General features: G+C 37.0%; 1 protein-coding gene across 3 annotated transcripts in view; it reads right to left on the minus strand.

Annotated features, from left to right (window-relative positions):
- LOC106079376 (uncharacterized) overlaps nucleotides 1-23,030 on the minus strand; it is a 65,537-nt gene that overhangs the window by 18,074 nt on the left and 24,433 nt on the right. For all 3 annotated transcript variants that reach the window (XM_056015534.1, XM_056015532.1, XM_056015533.1), the window contains exons 11-17: nucleotides 22,939-23,027; nucleotides 22,339-22,506; nucleotides 17,188-17,451; nucleotides 9,224-9,446; nucleotides 7,440-7,615; nucleotides 5,982-6,123; nucleotides 3,805-3,881 (exon numbers count right to left, since the gene is read on the minus strand). In XM_056015534.1, coding sequence (XP_055871509.1) covers nucleotides 3,805-3,881; nucleotides 5,982-6,123; nucleotides 7,440-7,615; nucleotides 9,224-9,446; nucleotides 17,188-17,451; nucleotides 22,339-22,506; nucleotides 22,939-23,027 — 1,139 coding nt within the window. The remainder of the gene's footprint in view (nucleotides 1-3,804; nucleotides 3,882-5,981; nucleotides 6,124-7,439; nucleotides 7,616-9,223; nucleotides 9,447-17,187; nucleotides 17,452-22,338; nucleotides 22,507-22,938; nucleotides 23,028-23,030) is intronic.

Consider the following 23,030-nt stretch of genomic DNA (forward strand, 5'->3'; position numbering starts at 1 on the left):
GTAAATACGAATTAAAAGACATTCTACACAGTTAGCTAGAGTATCTTTCTAAGATGTATATATATATATATATATATATATATATATATATATATATATATATATATATATATATATATATATATATATATATATGCGGCCCGCCATTCCCAAATTTTTAAAAAATGCTGCCCTCGATACAAAAAGGTTGCCCACCCCTGATCTAGACAAATAATAATAAATCGGTCGATTAGAAATATTGTTACTCTTGATCTAAGTCACTAAAATTCGCAGACTTTTCAAGGCTGTGAGAAAATTATCTTCACTAGCTTCTAGATCTAGTGATTTACTATAAATCTAGAATCCACCCTATTTCTAGAGTAATCTAGACATTAAATGTATCTAGATCATTAAATTGACTAAAATAGAGTTTTTTAGGTTAGATGCGAATTATCTTCTCTAGATCTATCTTAGATCTAAATCTAGATACTGTCAGTGTCACTAGGCTCACTAGCTAGATGATTTACCGACTTTCCACGCGTAGTCACTCTTAGTGTTACAACAAAAAAATTTAAGTTGAGGGAGGGCCTGGAGGGGTGTAGCCTACACATTAGGTTGGTAATTGCTCTAATTATAGACAAGAAACGTATACTGTATTGCATGGGCGTAGCCAGGATTTTTTTTCGGGGGGGTTTGGGGGGATTTTTTTCTCCCCCCCCCCCGCCCCCCCCCCTCGCGAAAAAAAATATTTGTATATATGTATGTGTGTGTTCATAATCTTTATTACATTCTGACCCTTCATTCTTTTGGAACACGTTTATTGTGCCCTAGAATAGGTTCTTCCTGGAGTTAGTGAAAAAATTGTTGACTCCCCGCCATTGCCAGCAAGGGGCTCTGGGGGGAGCTCTAGGAGCTCACCCTAGAGCGGGGCGGAGCCCCGCCGCCAAGCACTATTTCTGGCATAGAATGTCAACAAAATGCATATTCTGAGGTATCTACAGTGCATTTTCCTGCTATTAAAAAGTCTTATTTCAAAAATGTATGTGCTATTTTTACTGACTAAGACCCTGCCGCCAAGCTGTTTCCACAAAAATCTGTCACTGGTAATTTCTGAAGCCTCCTCCCACCTGCTCCGAGGACCTCCATGAATGTGTGGCGCCAAGTTGTACTAGGATGTCATCGCAACTCTTATTATGCGTAATTTATTTTGTCGGAGAACATGTCCCGCAAACCTCATTCGACGCTCTGTCACAATTTTACTAAGGGGTCGACTCCCAGTTCGGCATATGATTTCCTTGATTTAGACCCGATCTCAATAACTAACTCCTAAAATCTGTCTTATCCATCTTTGTTGAGCCACATTTAGTGTTTTTCAATTTCGGCAGATGACTATTCTCTGCACTTTATTAATGGAGCCCCGCCACTGGTAGAAATGTAACCTCTCTTGGATACGCTCTTGGAATTGGGTGACTGTAGTTAGCTTTTGATTTTATGTGTGAAGTTTATATCCTATCGTCATAATCATCTGTTAGAGGTTTTAAACTAAAAATCTCAGGACTTTGTTATAGTTTTTAAAATTCAAAACCCCAATTTAGCTACGATCATAGAATTTGGTAACTGTAGTTTGCTTTAGAGTAATATTGAAGATAGAGGTTTTCCACCTCAAAACGCTCTGTAGAGGGATTTTAAACTCAAAACCATCTGGAGGAAAGGAGTTTAAACTCAAAACCCCCAATTCGCTTGGTTACGCTCAAATAATTTTAGTGTGTAATTTGCTTTTTTTTATATTGAAGAGGTATTTTTTAGCAAACCCTTCTGAAGGGGGATATGAACTCAAAACCCCTTTTGGCAACGCTCATAGCATTGAGTGCGTAATTTGCTTTTTTTTACATTGATGATGTATTTTTTAACTTCAAACCCCGCTGGCGGGGGGTTTAAACTCAAAACCCATATGGCTACGCTCTTAGATTTTAGAGCGTGTAATTTGCTTTTTTTTTTATTGAAGATGTATTTTTTAGCTTCAAACTCCACTGGAGGGGAGTTTAAACTTAAAACTGAGTCAAAACCTATTTAGCTACGCTCATAACATTTTGAGTGCATAATTTGCTTTTTTTTTCATATTGAAGAGGGGGTCTATCGTAAATTTTGGAGGGGGTTTTAAAATCAAAATCTTCCTTAACTGTGCACTTGGAATTTGGGGATTATCGTTTGCATTTTTTGAGTGTTTGTTTTATAGAAGAGGGAGATTTAACTGCAAAAACCCCTGGTAGGGGGGTTTCAAACTCAAAACCCTTGGTAGGGGGTTTTAAACTCAAAATCCCCTGTTAGGGGTTTTAAACTCAAAACCCCCTGGTAGGGGTTTTAAACTCTAAACCCCCTGGTAGTGGTTTTAAACTCAAAACCCCTTTAGCTGTGCTGGGGTAAGTGAAGGTTTAGTATTAAAATCTCACCTAAAATTAACAAAATCAAAGCAAAAAACAAGTCACTAAAGTCCGTCCTCCCTCACCCCTGGTAGGGGGTTTCAAACTCAAAACCCCATGGTAGAGGTTTTAAACTCAAAACCCCTTTGGCTGCGCTGGGGCAAGTGATGGTTTTCTATTAAAATCTTACCTAAAATAAAGAAAATCAAAGCACAAAATCAGTCACTAAAGTCCGTCTCCCCCCCCCCCCGAGGGGGGATTTCATTTCGGGGGGGGTTTGAACCCCAAACCCCCCCCCCCCTGGCTACGCCCATGCTGTATTGACACCAAGTCAAAATTAAAAGAAAATAGCATTGCTTTGAAAACACGGAAGAAATGTTAATCCTTGGTATTTTTTAAGACACTGTCTTGGTATTTCTTTGGAACATAAACAATAAACAACAACAAAGATGACTGAATTACCTATTTTTTATATTATTTCGCTATCCTATGGTATGTTGGCCGATTCAGAGAGGTGGGGAGGAGAAATTGCATCTACTGCCCTTCCCACCCAAACCCTTTGAGTGAAGGGAGAAGCGTTCCAATTTTTATTCAGAAATCATAGTTCTAAAATAAGACACGTATTGATGTTTGAATCCATTTGTATATTAATTCTCACCATACTCTAATCTCAAATTAAATAATTAGTAAATATAAAATAAATAAGGATGGTCCCAGATGGAACAATGGGAGGGGCGATAGATGTAATGCCCCCCCCCCCCAACTGATCAGATCAATACCTTTTTTTTTGTATTTTGTGAAGACATTATACAAATTTATATAAAAAAACTAATATAAGTTATATTATCTATCTATCTATCTATCTATATATATATATATATATATATATATATATATAAAATTCTTTTATTGAGTCGCCCAACCACCTATTTACGATAGATTCAGATCATTCAGTGAAGATACATACAAATAGGCCTGAAAATTACAGGCTCTGTTTATGAGGAGGATTTAAGCACAGTTAAAAAAAAAAAAACCAAATCTGAGAGAAAACCCAATATTTAAGATAACTGTCAAAACAATAACAAAGATGGCTGACCCGTGAGATCATTCAGAATTACCAAAAATTATATTATATAGATATTCAACTAATTTTGTTTACAAACTAAGATTTCTGCATAAAAATTGGACCCACGGCCCCCTCAAAATTGGCACGCCTAAATCTGCTAGTGCATTCACTCTTAAAAAAATATCCATCCATTATGCAAAAGTTTTACTTTGCCCAACTAGAATTCATCGAAAATAAACAAAAATATTACTTTTTAATTGAATAAATTAATAAAACTAAATTAAAAAATTCACAACATATTGAATAGGAAGGGGAAAATAGTTATAACAGAAACCATACTTTTGAGAAATGCTTGGAAGGCTTGTAGTTGGCGGCTTTGAGTGATGGGTAACTTCCTCGCATACTCTGTGTGTTCCCTAAACAAAAAAAGATGGCAATATGATAAAAACAGAATCACCAATAGTTTTGGTAAAACCACTCAGTTCTAAATCCGAACTAACTTAACCTACGATTTTTAAATGACAAATACTTACATGTCTAAAACTTTTAAAAGAACACTGGCGGATCTGGGGAGAGGGGGGGGGGGAGGGAAGCTTCGCTATTTTTTTTTTTACTTTCGACCACCTTCTCCTTTTGTAATATACAATTTCTTCATCAGTAAATATACAATAAAGATTTCATTACTTCCTAGTTGCCCGATTATGTGTGGGGGGGAAAATAAAATTGTATATAACAAAAAATCGGTCCTCCCCACTTTAAAAACCGGATCCACCCTTGTAATAGACATAAAGATAATAATAATAAGACAAGAAATATCAAACGCAACTGGCAACCTCTCTGACAGCCATAGAAAGGCGAGCACTTGAACTAGTGGCTACCATATTAATTAATAGTCTACCCATGTACACCTAACAATCAAATTGTTTTAATAAAAATAGCTTGTATCTAGCACTACTTTTACGCTTATAGCACACTCAGAACTCTATGGTCCAATCTCATTTGTTGACCAGTGGGTGGGAGGGGGTATCTGACAGAAGGTTTTCCGTGCTGCCGTTATGCTCTCAGTACACACAACTCTGCCGGAGTCGGGTGTCGAACCTCGAGCCCCCTTCTAGGTAGCCAAGCCAAGCCAAGTTTAAGCCTCAACCACGCTTCCCGATGAAAAAGTAGACATACTGACCAAAGATGGAAGAATGAAAAAACAAGTGAAAATAACTCTCACACCCAGAAGAAATGGTGAAAATAATCGAGTGTAGACTAAATGAGAATTGGACGAGCTCACATCCCAATGACAAGAAAAAGGACGCCTATTACAAGCCATATCGACATGACCAGCTCACATCCCAATGACAAGAAAAAGGACGCCTATTACAAGCCATATCGACATGACCAGCTCACATCCCAATGACAAGAAAAAGGACGCCTATTACAAGCCATATCGACATGACCAGCTCACATCCCAATGACAAGAAAAAGGACGCCTATTACAAGCCATATCGACATGACCAGCTCACATCCCAATGACAAGAAAAAGGACGCCTATTACAAGCCATATCGACATGACCAGCTCACATCCCAATGACAAGAAAAAGGACGCCTATTACAAGCCATATCGACATGACCAGCTCACATCCCAATGACAAGAAAAAGGACGCCTATTACAAGCCATATCGACATGACCAGCTCACATCCCAATGACAAGAAAAAGGACGCCTATTACAAGCCATATCGACATGACCAGCTCACATCCCAATGACAAGAAAAAGGACGCCTATTACAAGCCATATCGACATGAACAACGCGTACATTTTCGACTCAGATCCGGAATCAAAAGAATGAGAAGATTAAAGTCCGGACTTGCGAAATCCGCATTTGTGGGCATCATCAGAGAATACTGAGCATGTGCATCAAAGCTGCGTACACAATCGAGAGGCTCTAACAAGACTATAGCCTCGAAACTCTTATACTGCAGAGAAAACAAACTATATGGAGAGCTGCCTGATCTTCAAACCACTGCGCGGTTCATCTCGGATGTCAGATCAGAATGTGGCATTTAATTGGGGTCTTTGGGAAATGAAAAAAAAATCAACAAACAACCTCCCCACCTCCCCCCCAAAAAAGGGAGGGGGTGTCACGTTTGAAGTATAATATAGATTGAATTGAGAAGCCGAAGAAAAGTCATACAAAGGACTATTTTTTTTGTTTTTGGCCGGTCAAAAATATGAGTGTGTGGATGTGTTGGGGGCGCATTATGAAGCGGGTCTTTACAAATCAAGTCATAAGTCTATGTCGGAGAAATTACGATGCGAAAGTCAATAGAAAACAAAATGGGGGTTCCAGAGAGTGAAGAGAGAGAAACTTTGGGCCCTTTATTGAAATCCCCCCCCCCCTAAAAAAATCCGGTCATAAAAACAATATAAAGCCTGGGAATAAATCAACGAGCGTAACCGTTGTGTACTGCTTGTCCAATAAAAAGCAAACCTAAAAGAAATAAAAAAAAATCCAAGATTACTTACTTTCCAATAGCATCAGGAAATGTTTCATTTTTGACATGTTGGGCCTATTTTTATCGCAGTACTGAGCACACTTTTGAATAACCTGATATTCTTCATCAGAAATGCAGTCTTCTTGGTTTATGTTGCATGTACCACATCGTATCTGGATAAATATATATCAATATGTCATAGTGTCTGGAACCTATGTACTTATGCATTAGTGCGTCTGAACATATGTGTGTCTATAGATGATGCAATTTGTACATACATGTGTCTGAACATACGCGTCTTTCTGTAAATAAGTGTGTTTGTACACGGGTGTGTCTATACATGTGTCTGAACATACGCGTCTTTCTGTAAATAAGTGTGTTTGTACACGGGTGTGTCTATACATGTGTCTGAACATACGCGTCTTTCTGTAAATACGTGTGTTTGTACACGGGTGTGTCTATACATGTGTCTGGGGAAGCTACCACTTTCTATCAAGCACGTCCCCAGGTGGCGGATAGGGAAAGGACCTTAGATATAAGGGTTAGCTGTGAATAGCAAATAAACAGCCGCGGACCAACAGGTTTGCAGTCATGGAGGATGAGGTGAAGTATTCCAGTGGTTAGAATATTTACTAAAAACATCTCAGAAATCCAGGGAAATGATTGCAAAAAGTGAGTATAGGGCGCTCTAACTCAACCCGGGTAGATGAAACTCGTTAGCTAGGGATAGCAGTTCATCTAGGAAAGAAAACTCCGAAAATAAACACCTGCTGCCTTGCAGATGATCTTGAATGATCAAAGGCTATGGGAGCACACCCAGAAAGAAAAGCAGGCTGAAGTCGGAGTCAATGGGCCTCCTGGCGCATAACACATAGACACGCAACCTCATCTATGTTGGAGTTCAGTAATGATTCTAATAGATGTGGCGTCCTGCCTGTGGAATCCCGCCGCGCAGGTAGGGGGCCGGGCTCTCCGCCTCGAAGGAGCCCACACAAGCGAGCTGGTGGTTCTTCTATCTCTGCCTGTGGAGCCAGGAGCAGGGACAAGAAAGTAAAATAACTACTGGCCAACTTTCCAAGAACCAGTGAAATCTGCTCATGTGGAGTGTCACCAGAGAATGCCGACCACGTCCTCCAAAACTGCTCTCTTTATCAAGAGGCCCTTATAAGACACTGGCCCCAAAACACCCCCAATAGAAAGAAAACTATATGGAGAGCTCCCTGATTTGGAAACCACTGCGCAGTTCATCTCATGTATTAGTCTAGTCATCTGAACGCTCCAACATAACAATGAGAACGAAGAAGAAGCTGCAGTGGTTTTCGAGGTACTTGACAGAAAAGTTAGATTTCTCCGTAAAAGTAACTAGAGTAGTGTAGTCGTTTATAGGCGGGTAAATTTTCACTATTAATCTCCATGTGGGAATAAAATAAAAAAAAATATTTAACAAATACGGCTAAAAAAAATTAAAACATTAACATTTTAAACTAACTTTCCACATAAACTCTTCGTCTGTAATACACAGGTGACTGTAAGGTAAGGCCCCGTGAGTGAGGACTTCATAGCAAAGATGACCGTACATCCAAACATCGGAAAACTTGGACCACTTAAATCTCCACAAAGACTCCGGGGCACTCCATCTTGTTGGTATCTTTAAGGAACTGTCTTCTGCAAAACCAAACAATATGGAATTTCATTAGATAATAATATTACTTTTAATACTTTTAGTGCTAATGATAATGATAATAATAAATAAAATTAACAAGAAAAACATTTTTTTAAAGAAATATCTCCATTAAACAACTTAAAATAAAATATATTAAAAATAATAATTTAATTAAAAACAAATGTTTAGCTCAAACTGGGTATCGAACTAGTGAATTTGACACCGTCAGTGCCTCGTCTGCAGCATGCTAACCGTTAGGCTAGCGTGTGATATACGATTGTCTTATTATTTATTGGTACTTAAATTACATGGACATGTAATACTAGATATAGATTTCTATATGTAATCCATAAGTTTACGTAAAATATAAGCAAAGCTTTAATAATTTATTATTGAACTTAAAGCAATTTTTAAGTTAATAAGCAACTCAGTTATCGGTACTGACTATGCCATGCTTTTTTTAAAAATTGCTTTCCTCTTTATAAGAAATGAATGTTAGAATAAAAAGAATGGAACATTTTGTACCCCGCCCCATTCCCCCTCCACCCCTGAGAAAGAATCCAGTTAAGTGAATGTATACATCTACTACACTTAATAATATCCCAATGAAAGGCCTTCCAATCGAGAAGAAGATGCGCAAAGATTTTCGTGAACTTTAATTTATTCAACTCTTGAATCAAAAAGCAAAACATTTGGACATTTCTGAAAGCAATAGTTTTTTTTTTTGTTCAAGAACGCGATAGTCCTTTCCAAACCAATGTTGCATCTAAATCTAGAAATAGTTCTCGAGCCAAATTTACATTGTTTTTTTTTTTACTTTGGAAAATTATAAGATCAAACTAGAGTTTTCCCTTTTTGGCCACCGAGTTAATAATTCTTTTCTCATATATATATATATATATATATATATATATATATATATATATATATATATATATATATATATATATATATATATCAAATGTAAATTTTAAAGAAAATACTAGAGCCATTTTTTTGAGTTCAGCGATTCAGCATCCAGACTGGTTCCTGGCTGGGTCCAGATTCCACGAAGTTCTGACTTAAAAAAAATATTTTGTGAAAAAGATTTCCATTGCTCTTACAAAATCTACTCTCACATTTTCTTTACCTTTATTTTATTTTTGCTCTGGCATTGTAATGAAGATTGGGATTTTTACTTTGGGCGCCTCTGAGTCCACCTTACTCTAATGGTAGAGAAAGAGATAACTATCGAGAAAGGAGAGAGATACAATCTAATCTTATCGTATTAGTTACGGAGTTTTCTTCAAAAGAGAAGATAGTTACGCCCTACGCACATTCATGTGATAATCTAGTAGTTCACCTTATTTGGAGACTTAAACTGTGCTAAGTCAGTCGTTCTCCAGGCTGATTCAGGCAACCGATTCAATTTTAATAGTAGAGAGAGAGTGGGAGAAAGAGAGGGAGAGAGAGAGAGAGGGAGATGGACAGAGAGAGAGAGAGAGAGGGAGAAAGAGGGAGGAAGAGAGAGGGAGAGAGGGAGAGAGAGAGAGAAAAGAAAAGAAAGAAACGCAGTGAGGAAAAAAGAAAAGTTGACGATGCAAATAGAAAACAGACAACTTGTTACGTACTGTCGACTATTTCAGATTGTGCTCCAAGTTTTCTGGCCAATTTGAATTTGAATAGTTTTACAGAGTTATTAGCTGCCACTATGAAACTTTTGGCTGTAATGTCTCTCAGAATAATGTCTTTCATGTGACAGTACTCAATTGCTGCAGCTGCTTGAAATAAATATTTTAACAGCGTGGAATTTAAGCACAATTTTTTAGTCAAACTTTTGTTTACCAGAAAGTGCTGAAAATGTAAAAAAAAAGTATGTTGATAAATTATTGAAAAAAATTTCTGCAGCAGGGGTGAACGACTGTATAGAAAATACAATAAACATGCATATTTGCTCCCTGCCGGAGCAGCGTAACTCATTTCTATATTGACTTGATAAAGAACAACGTCGGACATACAGTTAACTTAAGTCTATTTTGTGTTAATTGCTGGTCTTTTTTTTTAGCTAATGAAGGTCTTGTCGCCCAAACGTCCTTTGTTTTACTTGGTGTTCCGGGACAGGGTCAAATATATGCATGTTTATTATATTTTCTATAAAAATATTCTACTGCTAATTGAAATCCTCACTTGTATGATATGAGAAGGTGTTGCCTTGATGTCTAGGGTGTGTATTTTTGTTATCCACAATCGCAAATTAACTCAGGTACACTTACAGCCACAACTTGAATAAAACGGAAAATCAACGCTATGGGGTTTGTGTACGTAAAAGATACATATTTATTTATGTAATAATGCTGTTGGAAAGTGGAATAAATTTATTTACAATGGGACTTGATAATGATAAAAAAATACAATATTGTTGTAACCCTGCCTTGCACCAGTGCTTGTGGTGTGTACCGAGAACACTATTAAATCACAACAAGAAGGCGTTAGGAGAGAGGAAAGTACAGTGTACCACGTGATTGTGGAGAGTCTGAATTGTTGGAAACTAAGGAGCCGTCTTTTTGTGCTTCCTGAAGATGTAATAGGGACCTGGAGCGAAGCGGGGAAGGCTGTCGTTGGTCCGTATTCAGGTTGCTGGTGAAATGACTTTTAGAATCAGAAACAAGACTCTTTGAATGTAGAAGGCTGTTATGTGTTTGTCCTGGTGAATAAACACACGTATTTATTTACTGTAGAACTACGTTGAGTTGCCTGCCTTAGATTTATTACAACAATATCAAAGATAGAGATAATTTTAGAATTCTATAATCAGATGTACTGGTTTAGCTGCCTGAGTGTCATGGGGGTGCCCTTTTGCTTTTCCGCTGTTGATAGGAGGCGAAGTCATCTCAATCGTTACTGAAATTTTTTTATGGAATTCTAAATTTTTGAAAACAAAGTCTTTCTTTTTGTCTCAAAAGGGGATGGGGCGGTAGAGTGAAAACGATCAATCGAGTAAGAGTCCTTTGATCTAGTAAAATTATATTATACGTTACATGCCAAAATGATTTTTGCCCATTTAATATCAAACAACTAGCTTATGAGAATGATGGATGGTTAACTGCTATACATTGTGCTAATTCCAATCCTTTCAGTAAGTCAAATGGTTTCATTCTTAATCCTGAGTCAGATCATCATAATGGTGGAGCATACATAAAAACCACACTGCATTCTATATTTTTGGATTTACGCGACACAAGTAGCGAAGTTTGACTCGAAACGATACTATCATGGATAAGTCTTGAAACCATCGAGCCTCGCTCGGTTGTCGAGGAATGTTCATATTGACCCGAGCTCATTTTGGTTGAGTGATTTGTCGAGGAATGTTCATATTGACCCGAGCTCATTTTGGTTGAGTGATTTGTCGAGGAATGTTCATATTGACCCGAGCTCATTTTGGTTGAGTGATTTGTCGAGGAATGTTCATATTGACCCGAGCTCATTTTGGAAACCTTTTTTAATGAAGAAAATGAGCTCTTAGGAAACCAACCAGATAATAATCGACAAATTGCTTATAAGTTTTGAAAGTTCCTAATGTCATATTGTAGATGTCGATATGAATAGAGGGAGAAAGACTTTGCAAAGTAACTTCTCAAATGGTAATAATGATGATAATAATGATAATCTTTATTGTCCGTATGGAAATTTATCTTACAATTTGTGCATTACACCAAAAAAAAAAAACAACATTATAACTATAAGAAACCAAAGTGTACATTCACACCAGACTCACTCATAATTTACATGTGACAAAGTTTATATCAGATTGTTCTTATTTAATCATTTGATTGCCAGGAGAACAAAAGAGTGTTTGTGTCTGTTTGTCTTTGCTATCGGTGTCTAGTATCTCTTTTGTTACGTTTAGACGTGTAATATTGAGTGCATGAACCCTAGGAACATTTAAGCAGAACTTTTGTATGCTCGTATTCATTAGGGCTATTTTTTTGTTTGCAAAACTTTGTAGCTCCATATAACAGTGGAGAAAAAAATGAAGGCGGTTGGTCGTTGTGATGACCACATGACCTTCGATAATTGTGAGCCACACATACAGATGCCCTTCACATCGTCTGCCCTATATACCGCATGATCTGAAAAGTGAATTTAATAATAGAGTATGTTGTATTTATGTTTTTACTTGTTTTTAAATAAAATATGTTTTACTATTCTTATTAAAAGCAAGATGTTTCACAGGAATAATGAAAAAAAATATTTAAAGTTAATAATTATAAAATAATAAATATTTTTTTTTTAAAGAAAATTTGTATTTGCTAATGTTTAGTAAAGAATTTGTAGTAGTTGTAGTGTTAAAGGAGGCCAGCAACGCAGTTTCAGGTATCTCCTCTGACAAGCAATTTGCAGGTATCTTCTCTGCAGCACATTTGAAAGTATCTTTTCTGAGACAAATTTGCAGGTACCGCACCGCACATATGATCTTGTTAAACGCCAATGTTCAGTTATCAAGATTAAAGTGTTCCTTATCGGTACGAGGCTGATAGACAAAGGCCTTTAAGGTCCACATCAATAGGCTTGGACGCAGACCCAACTTTGTCTTGATCTATCCGGCTTATTGAGCTACTTTGAGCAGTTACAACCAGAGCAACACGCACCAGGCAAGTAACATAGTCTGTTGCTTTCTTTTTACCAAACGCACCAGGCAAGTAACATAGTCTGTTGCTTTCTTTTTACCTTCTCGTTGAGATCGTCGCAGGAATCGTTGTCAAGTTCCTCATCTTGAAAGCTTGCAACGAAAGAGGTTTTACTACCAGACTTTTCCGTGAAATAAATAATCCGTTAGAACTGAAATTGATGTACTAAAGAATTATTTTGTTTTGTGAGAGACGGTTGTGGACGTACACTTTATAAGAGAAGAAACAAATGTACTTGCACATTTTAGTTTGTGTCAAAGTGAGTTGGAGAACCAGAGCAAAGCTTTGTGTGTGTAAGTGTATCTTATAATGTACGCGTCAAGGTCTCCAACTATGAGCAAACAAGATGTTTATTTAGACATTGGTTTTCAGAAACAAATATACATTTTCAATGTTACTAAAAATAGCCAAGATATTAAAAAATAGAGTTATCACTTCTTCTATTTTGTTATTAATATTAACATTTTTAAAATTATATCATTTTTTGTGAACATAGCTACATTGCTTTTTTTTTCTACCTATAAAAAAATATATATTTCATGCCACAATATTTTCAAACTTAAGTCAGTTCAATCACCCATATGTCTGCCAGTTGATCACTCACTTCCTGACAGAACGGGAATGCACTGATAACAGGAGTACACTGATAACAGGAGTACACTGATAACAGGAGTACACTGATAATAGGAGTACACTGATAACAGATCTACACTGATAATAGGACTTCACTGACAATAAGAGTACATTGATAATAGGAGTACACTGATAACAAGAGAACACTGATAACAGGACTACACTGATAACAGGAGTACACTGATATTAGGACTACATTAATAATAAGAGTACACTGATAACAGGAGTACTTTGATAACAGGAGCACACTGATAACAGGAGCACACTGATAACAGGAGCACACTGATAACAGGAGCACACTGATAACAGGAGCACACTGATAACAGGAGCACACTGATAACAGGAGCACACTGATAACAGGAGCACACTGATAACATTTGCTAATAAATGGAAACAAGCCATTGATGGCGTTTTTACATTATATTGTATAGAATTTCACTCTTTGAAAATCCATGTTATAAATCTGACAAGAATGTGGTATTACTATTCTGTTTCATTATGATTGCGTGGAAGTGCATTTTCAGAATATAAATAAATATGATTTCTGTTAAATTTATTCGTTTTTGCAAATTTTAGGCTATTAAAAGTAAAGTATGTAAAACACAAACCAATTTTCATTGCGTAAAATGATAAGTTACATTGGTTAGTGAACAAAATGAAAACCCTTACAACATTATGATGAAAAGAAACATAACAAGAATTACTCAACAAATTAGATCCAAAATATAATAAACAACAAGCGAAATATACAAAAATACTTTAAAAAAGCAAAGCCTCAGGGGAAGAACCGATTTTTAAAGCCATATATCTCAATACTGTAATATTAAATTTAACGATATCAAACACAATTATTAAATTACCACTATTTAATTAACTGATTGGTTAATGTTTTATTGATTTATGTTTTTTTTTTTAAAAAAAAACAACTTGATCAGAGAATGGGAAAATTGAGAAATAACAGAAACAAAATTTGACCTGACAGAGAGTAAGTTTATTAGCTTTATACCACAGACCTATATATATATTATACCATGACTGAAAAACGGAAACTAATTCTTATCTGATATTGATCACATCACAAACCTATATATTATATATAGATTGTTATGTACGTAACTTTATTTCAGCTGTAAGGGAAGTCACCCCGAATCTAGAAAAAAATCGATATTTTCTGTTTTAGTAATGTAATGGTCTTTAGTTTTCAAAGTTTAAAAATAATTCAATACCATTTTGCGGATTTTTATTGGAATGGGCTATTAATCACAGAACTATATATTTACTATATCTTTGATATAAAGCCATTACCTGATAGTTTCCATTGAGATAATGTTTCGAAAATCCTAGATTGAAATAATTCACGTGTGTTGATTTTAATCATCTTACCTACATTCAAACAGAATGATTATCTAGAACAGCAGTTCTCAACCTTTTTAGATCGGCGACCCCCTTTTACTATTCCTCATTTATTCGCAACCCCCATCATTAATTATTTTTGGTTATATGTATGATGTTACAGAGTTATAATTGGAGGCCTCATGTGTATATCTGATTTGCATTGCCAACGCTTAATGTTTAATCACAGTACAAAATGTTACTATATTCTTGAAATATCCATTTCTCCAATTACAAATCAATGAAATAATTTATTTATGACGTGCATTTATTTACATTTGTATTTTATATTAACATTCCACACATGTGTGACAATTTTCTGTATTTAAACTTGATCACTAACAGGCTGTTTCGGGAAAAAAAAGATATTATTGTAAATGAAAGAAGAAGGTGCAACACACACAAACCAGAACATGACTGCAAACGCTTGACCCAGACGTGTGTAATTAAAGAGAAATGTTTCGCTGTTCAACTATCTCTGTCTCTTGAACATCTTTAACTTTGACTTTCATTGGATTTCTGGCAAGTGCAAATAGGATGTGAAGTAGATTTGGAAAGTAGGATGGAATGTCGTCCACAAACATGCGCATTCTTTCAAAGCAATTATCATTTTATCTGTTTGCCTGGTTCAAAGTCATTTTCCTCATAGAGAGCAGATAAAATTGGAAGCATGTAAATATTAATTTCTTTACAAATGACATACTGAATTGGTGTTGTTTTTGTGGTCCTGCTTGAACAAATGGGGCAGGCACAGGAAACAGAGGTGCATGTCTGACCAGAGTGTACAAGAGCAGCGGGGAGACAACTGAAGTGTCCCTAGAACTGCATGGTGGAGCTATGAGAAACTGCGTTCAGCAAGAGTTTCTTACCAGAGAACCACGGGAAGTCCATGCTTTCCTCCCCAGCTACCATTTGGAGTTCATCCAATGTTCATGGTGTCCAATGCGTTGTTCATTTCTAAGCAAAGTTTAGGTATTAAAATTCAAATTTATTGATGCCTTATTCAACCTTTTTTTTAGTCCATATTTTAAGGATTTGCAGCTTTTGTTTGATATTGCTGTTAAGAATAATGAAAGTAAATAGTGGACTCAATATTGTACTAACATATTTGATGAAAGTCCCGAGAAAGGAGTCGGTATGCATTAATCTACATTAATTTAAACTTATAGAAATATATCTGCTGGACAATTAAAATTTTCGAAATCCAACATCTATCCTCGAATAACAATATATTTAGTAAATTCCAACTGAAAAAAAAACCGTAGTATGTGACAAGTGTAACATGTTAGAATGGACAAAAAAATCCAAAATTTCGATGGACATAAGTGACCCCTGATAAATTGTCAGTCGACCGCAAAGGGGTCGCGACCCACACGTTGAGAACCTCTGATCTAGATCTTTCTAAATTATGTATCTAAAAATTGCAAAATAGAAATTATGAGACTAGAGTGCTCTTATTTGCTATGTTCAATTACTCGGACTTTTAGGTCTAAATGTAAACATTAAAGTATATGTTATATGTGAAAAAGACTACTTTATTTCTTATCAATACTTTAAAAAAAAGGCATTGTTTCATCTTTTTAAAAGTTTCTCACGAAATGTTTGTATAGTGTTAAAGATTTCCATGTCCAGTCTAGGTATGAAATATATAATTCTGTGCTTTGTACAAATAATTATTGTTTTTCACATAAACAAAAAGGCTGTGCCAAAAATCCTGCTTTGAAACGACGTGTGTTAATTGTATCACTATCCAAGCTCTCTGCAAGTTGCACCGCACAACACTACCAACTCAAAGAACTTGAAAACTCAGGGCTCCAAAATAAAGTACACTTGAATGTTCTATAAATCAAAGCCAACACTGTACGATTGGCAACACGTAGATATGACTTTACAAATGCTTCACCATTGACAACAGTATCGCCGTATCAACTCTTGTACTCTACTGGCCTGTCCACCTCGTCCCGGCTGTTTCAGACTGACTTCACTCCGCACTGAACCGCACTTAACTGTGACACATTGGCTCTTTATACAGGGTCCCCGAAGGCCTTCTATAAACCGACAGAGCATCATTCGTCTTTTCTGGGTGATCACTTGATGGTATCAAACGTGAGTAACCTGATTAGTATTTACAATATATATTTCTCAAGCGTTGTCGCACCGCCACTCGTCACTTTTGACCATCGCCCCAAGTCACGGTTGACCACTTATCTAGCTCTGGCCTTGTTAATTTATGTCATCTGACTACACACACCAGATTTATAACCAACTTCACCTTCACCTTTTTCCATAGTCTGTTGGACCTTTAGGGCGCCACACAAGATATGTCAACCATCTTTTTCCATTCCTCTCTGTTGTCTGCCTTGAATAGAATTCCTTCACTGAAAGACCTGTTCATTCTTTGATGTTGTCTTTCCGTCGTCTTCCCCTTCTTGTTCTTCCTGGTACTGTTCCCTGAAAGAAGGTCTTTACGAGCCCTGATGACCTTCTGATTAGGATATTGAGATTGAGTTTATGTTCTTGACAGTGGTTAGCAGAGTTGTAACATCAGTTTTAAACTGTTGTTGTTCGCAATAATGGGTCATATCCAGCCCAACCTTTTTATTTATTTCTTACCTTATCAACATAACAATACACATTTTGGAGGTGTGGTCTAAGTAAAAGAGTTCAGCCGTCAAAACGAGGATCTCAAGTTCAAATCTAAACACACGCAATGATCACCTGGCGACTGTTGGAGGACATTAAAGGTGGGTTGGTTTCGCTGGTCACCAAACAACCATGACGTAAACCAATGTACGTAGGGCTAACGCTGAGTTTGTAAACCTCACTAACTCATCACGTCCTAAATAAACAGGAACATAAATCTATTGTTTCTGTTTGCATACCTGTAAATTTTTGTCGTGTTTCTCACAAAGTTGTTCTGTAATGAAGAATTCTGGCACACTGCCTAGGTTGAATGCATACAAGTCTAAGATGTTCTCATGTTGCAAGCTTCGTAACATTTCAACATCTTTTATCTTTATCTGGCCTTGTGATTTCCCTAAACTTGTCATTCTGGAAGCTGTAGGGCTGATCTCCATATCATTATGCACAGTTAGATTTACTTGACTGTCCATGAAAGTGCAAGACAATGTTTGCCAGCTTGATACCTGAGGACAATAACTAAATTTAGAGACACTTCAAGACAATGTTTGCCAGCTTGATACCTGAGGACAATAACTAAATTTAGAGGCTTCAAGACAAATGACTAAAAAGTAAAGTATTTATTATATATAAACAACTATATCTTAGAAAATACTCAAAAAACAACAACAAAGCTTATATAAGGAGAAAAAAACGCCCAATAAGTGACTGATATTTCAGTACTGCAATATTTATATCCCTTCGCATATAAACCAAAGTAATAAATTACTACAAATTATTTTTTTATTGACTCATGTGTTGTCATTAACAATGAATAATTGTGGCACGTCTCAAATTGATTACGCTGTATCGAGATGGACAAATAACTTGTACAGGATTTGTACCAGACAGAGTGAATTGATAAAAGCTTTGTAAAATTTAACCATATTTTACAATTATAAAAACACAAATTTTTTAAGGACACTTAATTTTGAGTAACAAAGTGTACGAAGCTTAGAGGCATTTGTACACACATATTGCATTATCTCTATATATATTTGTAAAAGTCCTTGCTCACTTACTACTGATTCTCCCACAAAAATAAACGGACATTTAGCCTGTTATTACCTACCTTTGGTCTACGACAACTAAGATATCTTCATGATCGAAACCGCAGCGGTTAAATTTACCAAAACCTACATGTTTTTGTTTTAAGCCTACATATTAAAAAGTACAAGATTACACTTCTGTTTTTAAGCACTTTATTTTCTATCCTTAATGTCCTCGCATATTTATTAAACTCGGTTATCTCAGTTGCTAGAGAATGATACTTTTAATCTGAGGATCAAGAGTCCAGGTACACAATCGCGTTACCTTTTTAGAGTTTTTCGCACAATTGAAATTTAATAATTTGATGTACATAAAAGTTTAAACGGAATTTATAACCTCGATGACTAAAATGATGTTTAACAAAAAAAAAATTGAGAGCCTTTTAGATATTTCGATAAAAAGGCTGAAAATTCAAAGAACATTCAGAGATTATACGTAGGACTGGAGTCACTTGGTTGAGTGGTAAAGTGCGCTTGGTCATTGTGCTGGCCACATGATACTTTTGTTAGCCATGGGCCAAAAAATCAACCCCAGAAAACCTTTATATCATCTGTGTTTGAACAACACTAGCTCCATTAAACATGCATTCAACAACATCCGTAAAAAATGTATAAAAACAGTTTAGCCATTTGCAAGATATTTGGCTCCGCAAGAAAGTGGAAATAATACAGGAATTTGCTGATAAATACGATACGAAGAGCTTCTTCCATGCCTTAAAGAAGGTCTATGAACCCCTCTACTAAATGCTGATGGGACAATACTATTGACAGATAAGGGGAAAATCCTGAAACGCTGGGTCTTACTTCTGTGTGAACAAGAATCAATACCATAAGACATTAAAGATGTCACATCTGTCCATCTATACAAGCGGAAAGGAAACTGCCCAAATCTGCGACAATCACAGAGGAATATCTCTTCTCTCTATTGAGGGGAAAATCCGTGATCGTATCATACAACATCGGCTCATGCATCATCTAGAACAGGGGTCTCAAACACGTGGAACGCGGGCCACTTCTGGTCCGCGAAACAATTTTGTGTGGCCCGCGGCCACCTCCGCGAATTCAAAAAAATTAGATAAAATTTACAATGACCACTTATAAGCCGTGAAATGATTTACAACTGCACAAATTAGTAAATGAGGTGTCCGCCTACTGCAAGCGAAAATTCTGTGAAGGCAAGCTTTGTTGTTAACGAGATGGCATCACGACCATTCACTGAAGGCCAGTTTGTAAAAGAGTGTATGCTACTGGCGTGTGAAATTATCTGCCCCGAGAAAAAGAAGCTCTTCGAAGGCATAAGTTTGTCTGCGAACACAGTTGCAAGCAGGATCACAGAGTCAGTGACAAATGTTCAACAGCAACTGATTGCCGCTGCAAAAAAATTTGTAGCATATTCCATTGCACTGGACGAGTCTACTGGTGTAACAGACACCGCATACTGTGCCGTATTCATTCGTTGGGTCGACGAAAACTTGAACATTGTTGAAGAGTTATTGGACTTACTAGCCATGAAAGGAACGACGACTGGACGCGACGTGTTTCAAGAACTGGAAGCTTGTATTGACAGGTGTGTGGTCTACGTGGGAAAAACTTGTTTCAGTGGCTACTGACGGGGCACCAGCAATGTGTTCAGAGAAGGTTGGTGTTTTGGATTAATGGTAGAGAAACGGTATCAGCTCAGCTTGGCGGGACCTTTTGCAGCCAAACACTGAATTCTGCACCAAGAAACACTCTGTGGCAAAAGTCTACAAATGAAGAACGTGATGGATGTTGTCGTGATGACGGTGAACTTCATACGTGCACGGGGTCTCAACCACAGACAGTTTGTGTCATGTCTAGTTGATTTAGAAATGGAATACGGAGAGTTGCTATATCATACGGAAGTCAGATGGTTGAGTCGTGGAAAAGTGCTGCAGAGATTCTTTGAACTGAGACTGGAAATAGCATTGTTCATGGCAATGAAAGACGGAGACATACCTCAGCTCAGTGACCCAATGTTTTGTTGGATCTTGCTTTTCTTACTGACATCACGCAACATCTCAATGAACTCAATTCACAACTACAGGACACAAAGCAGCTGATTACTGTGATGTTTGACCGCATCAAATCATTCAGATGCAAGCTGATTTTGTTGGCCACTCAGCTGGCAGATGGAAACCTGGCTCATTTGACTTTTCTACAGAGCATTACGGTTGAACCACAGCGCCTGAAAGACTACGTAGACATTCTCTCCGGACTACCGCATTCAGCAATTCACTGCTCTCGAATCACAGTTTTTCCTTTTTGCCACTCCGTTCGCAGTTGACGTGAAAAACGTTCCAGAGGAAGTCCAAACGGAACTACTGGACCTACAGTGTGACACTGTTCTGAAGCAAAAATACGCTGATGTTGGCGTTCCAGATTTCTACCAGTTTCTTCCCAGAGAGAAGTTTCCAAACTTATTCTGCGCAGCTGCTAGAATTCTAGCGACGTTTGGGAGTACGTACGTTTGCGAACAGTTATTTTGTTTCATAATGATCAACAAAACAGCATGACGGTCAAGACTTGCGAGGCCTAACGTCGATGGTCTGGTCTCTGCTAAACGCTCTCAGCTGAGTGGACAGAAACATGAGTGACGAGCCATCTGCAGTAGGCCTAGAAATTATAGTTGTAGTTTTTTGGAAACTACAGTTTCTGCTTTTTAATAAGTGACTTAGACAACGTCAACTTATTTTAGTAAACTAAACTGCCTGTGCATGTAATAAACTACACTAAATGTAATTAATAATTATAAAAAACTTTATTTTAGCATTTAACTGCAGTGACAGTAGTGTTCGTAAAATTTAATGAAAAAACATTCTCTTTTTGTGGTGCGGCCCGCTGAATGGTTGTTACTTACCACTGTGGCCCACATGCTGAAATGAGTTTGAGACCCCTGATCTAGAACATGGCATACTATCAGTGTTGATATATGATGTAATGTTGTGTGAGAGTTAGTTCCCTTAGCGGATTAGGAAGTGTGTGTTACTGTTCGTTATCTAATATGGTGGAATAAAGCCTGTGTATGTTTATAAATCGGCCTTGTCATTTATCTATTTCTACTGAAGTCTTATAATTCCATATGCTAGGACAAATTTGTACAAAAGCTCCTTCTTCCCTAGCGCTATTAGAGCATAGAATGGGTTTCCTGAGCTAGCCAGGAAAACCAGGGACTTGACAGAATTGAAGTCTTTGGTTAATATGCATGACAGGAAATAAAAGCACTTTTACGTTATACGGATGTATGCAAACGCGACATGAAGCTCTTCAAAATCGACACTAGAAGCTGGGAAGAGGTGGCACTGGACAGATCCACATAGAGAGAGAGCATAAAGGAAGGGTCACGGATTGCAGATGTCATACACAACAGAAGCAGAAGGAAGGGTGAAAATGCAACGCACCTGGTGATCACATATGCCTAACCTGCGATCGCAGCTGTGTATCAAGGATTGGCCTCTTTAGTCACACAAGAAGTTGCAAAGGGAAAAAATCGTCTCTCGAGACGTAAAATGCCACAGAAAAGCAGTGGAAAGATTTATCTCTCTTGACAGCACACTCTCCCAAAACGGATAAACGATAATGAAATCGACTTGCTTATCGCCATGACCAGTGCGTCTTATGGTAGACTATCTAAAAATGTTTGGAATAGACGAGGAATTACGACAAGCACGAAGCTAGGGGTCTATCGAGTTTTCATCATCCTTACATTGCTGTTTATCTCAGAAAAATGGACAGTATATAGACATGATCTGTCTTAGAAAAATACTGAATGTTGGATGACAAATAACAACAACAACAGCAAACAAACACCTGATACTGAAATCCGTTGAGAGTGGGCCTGCAACCCATTCACACAATCCTGATGCAGTCCCAGCAGAATGGAAGACTCCCACATCCCTAAATGACAACCTTCAGGACAATTAAAGGAAGAAAAGCGATCACATAAAACGCTCCAGGGATACCCTCAAAACTTCTCTGAAAGACTTCAGCATTGACCCTGCCACCTGGGAGATGGAAGCACACAATAGAGCATCATGACAACGCGCTGTGAAAAGTGGAGCACACATTGGAGAGGACAAAGGATTACAGAAGAAGAGCGTCAGAAAAAATAAAAGCAAGGCCAATGACACTAGCTCAAGCTGGAATAACCTGCCCAGTGTTCAACGGAAAAAAATGTTTCTTTTTAAGTGTTTATTATTAATCCACTTTAATGAAGTGAAAGATACTGAAGTAAAAGATACTTTAAAAAAAAAATCTTCAGGCATCAAGTGTAATATGTTAAATTACCTTATCTTCTGGATTTATCTTCAAAGTCGGAAACATTTCCTCAATAAAGTGTATTACATGCCTTTGCCAGGGCTCATTCAAATCTTCGTCTGCCTGAACAAAATGAATGATCTGTCGTCGTAGGTCGTCATCAGGACAGAACATCAAGTGTCTTAATGATGATGCCATCTGCGATAGTTCAGTTAAAATGTATTCACTTATTAGAGCATCAAAAAGATAAATCTGTTTTATAGTCCTAGTGTCGACTGTAATGATATTAATAAAAATCAAAAACCTGTTTTTAAACATTTCTTTACATCAGTAAAATTGCCATAGCCATTCTTATTATCTTTATCCCAATGCTAGTTCTTATCTTAAAAAAATAAGTCTGAAGAGGTAATCGAAAGTTTCCTTACAATTCAGGTTACGGGTTTAAATTGATTTAATGTAGAAATTGTTTACACAAAATCATAACTATTATAGTAAACATAAACCTGCAAAAAAAAAAAAAAATAAATAAAAAGCTTGCAGTAAAATTACTACCCTGTTTGGCTGATATCATTTCTTCCATGCATGCGATAGGAATAAATTAAACTTTAGACACAAACATAGCCATTATACCTGCTTTATATTGTTGGGGATTTTCAACATTTTCACGATTTCTAAGGCGCTGAGAAACTGTGCTGTTGTGTCTGGGTTTAAGCTTTCCTCTG

This window comes from Biomphalaria glabrata, chromosome 17, assembly GCF_947242115.1.
Source record: "Biomphalaria glabrata chromosome 17, xgBioGlab47.1, whole genome shotgun sequence".
In the NCBI taxonomy this organism is placed as follows: Eukaryota; Metazoa; Mollusca; class Gastropoda; family Planorbidae; genus Biomphalaria; species Biomphalaria glabrata.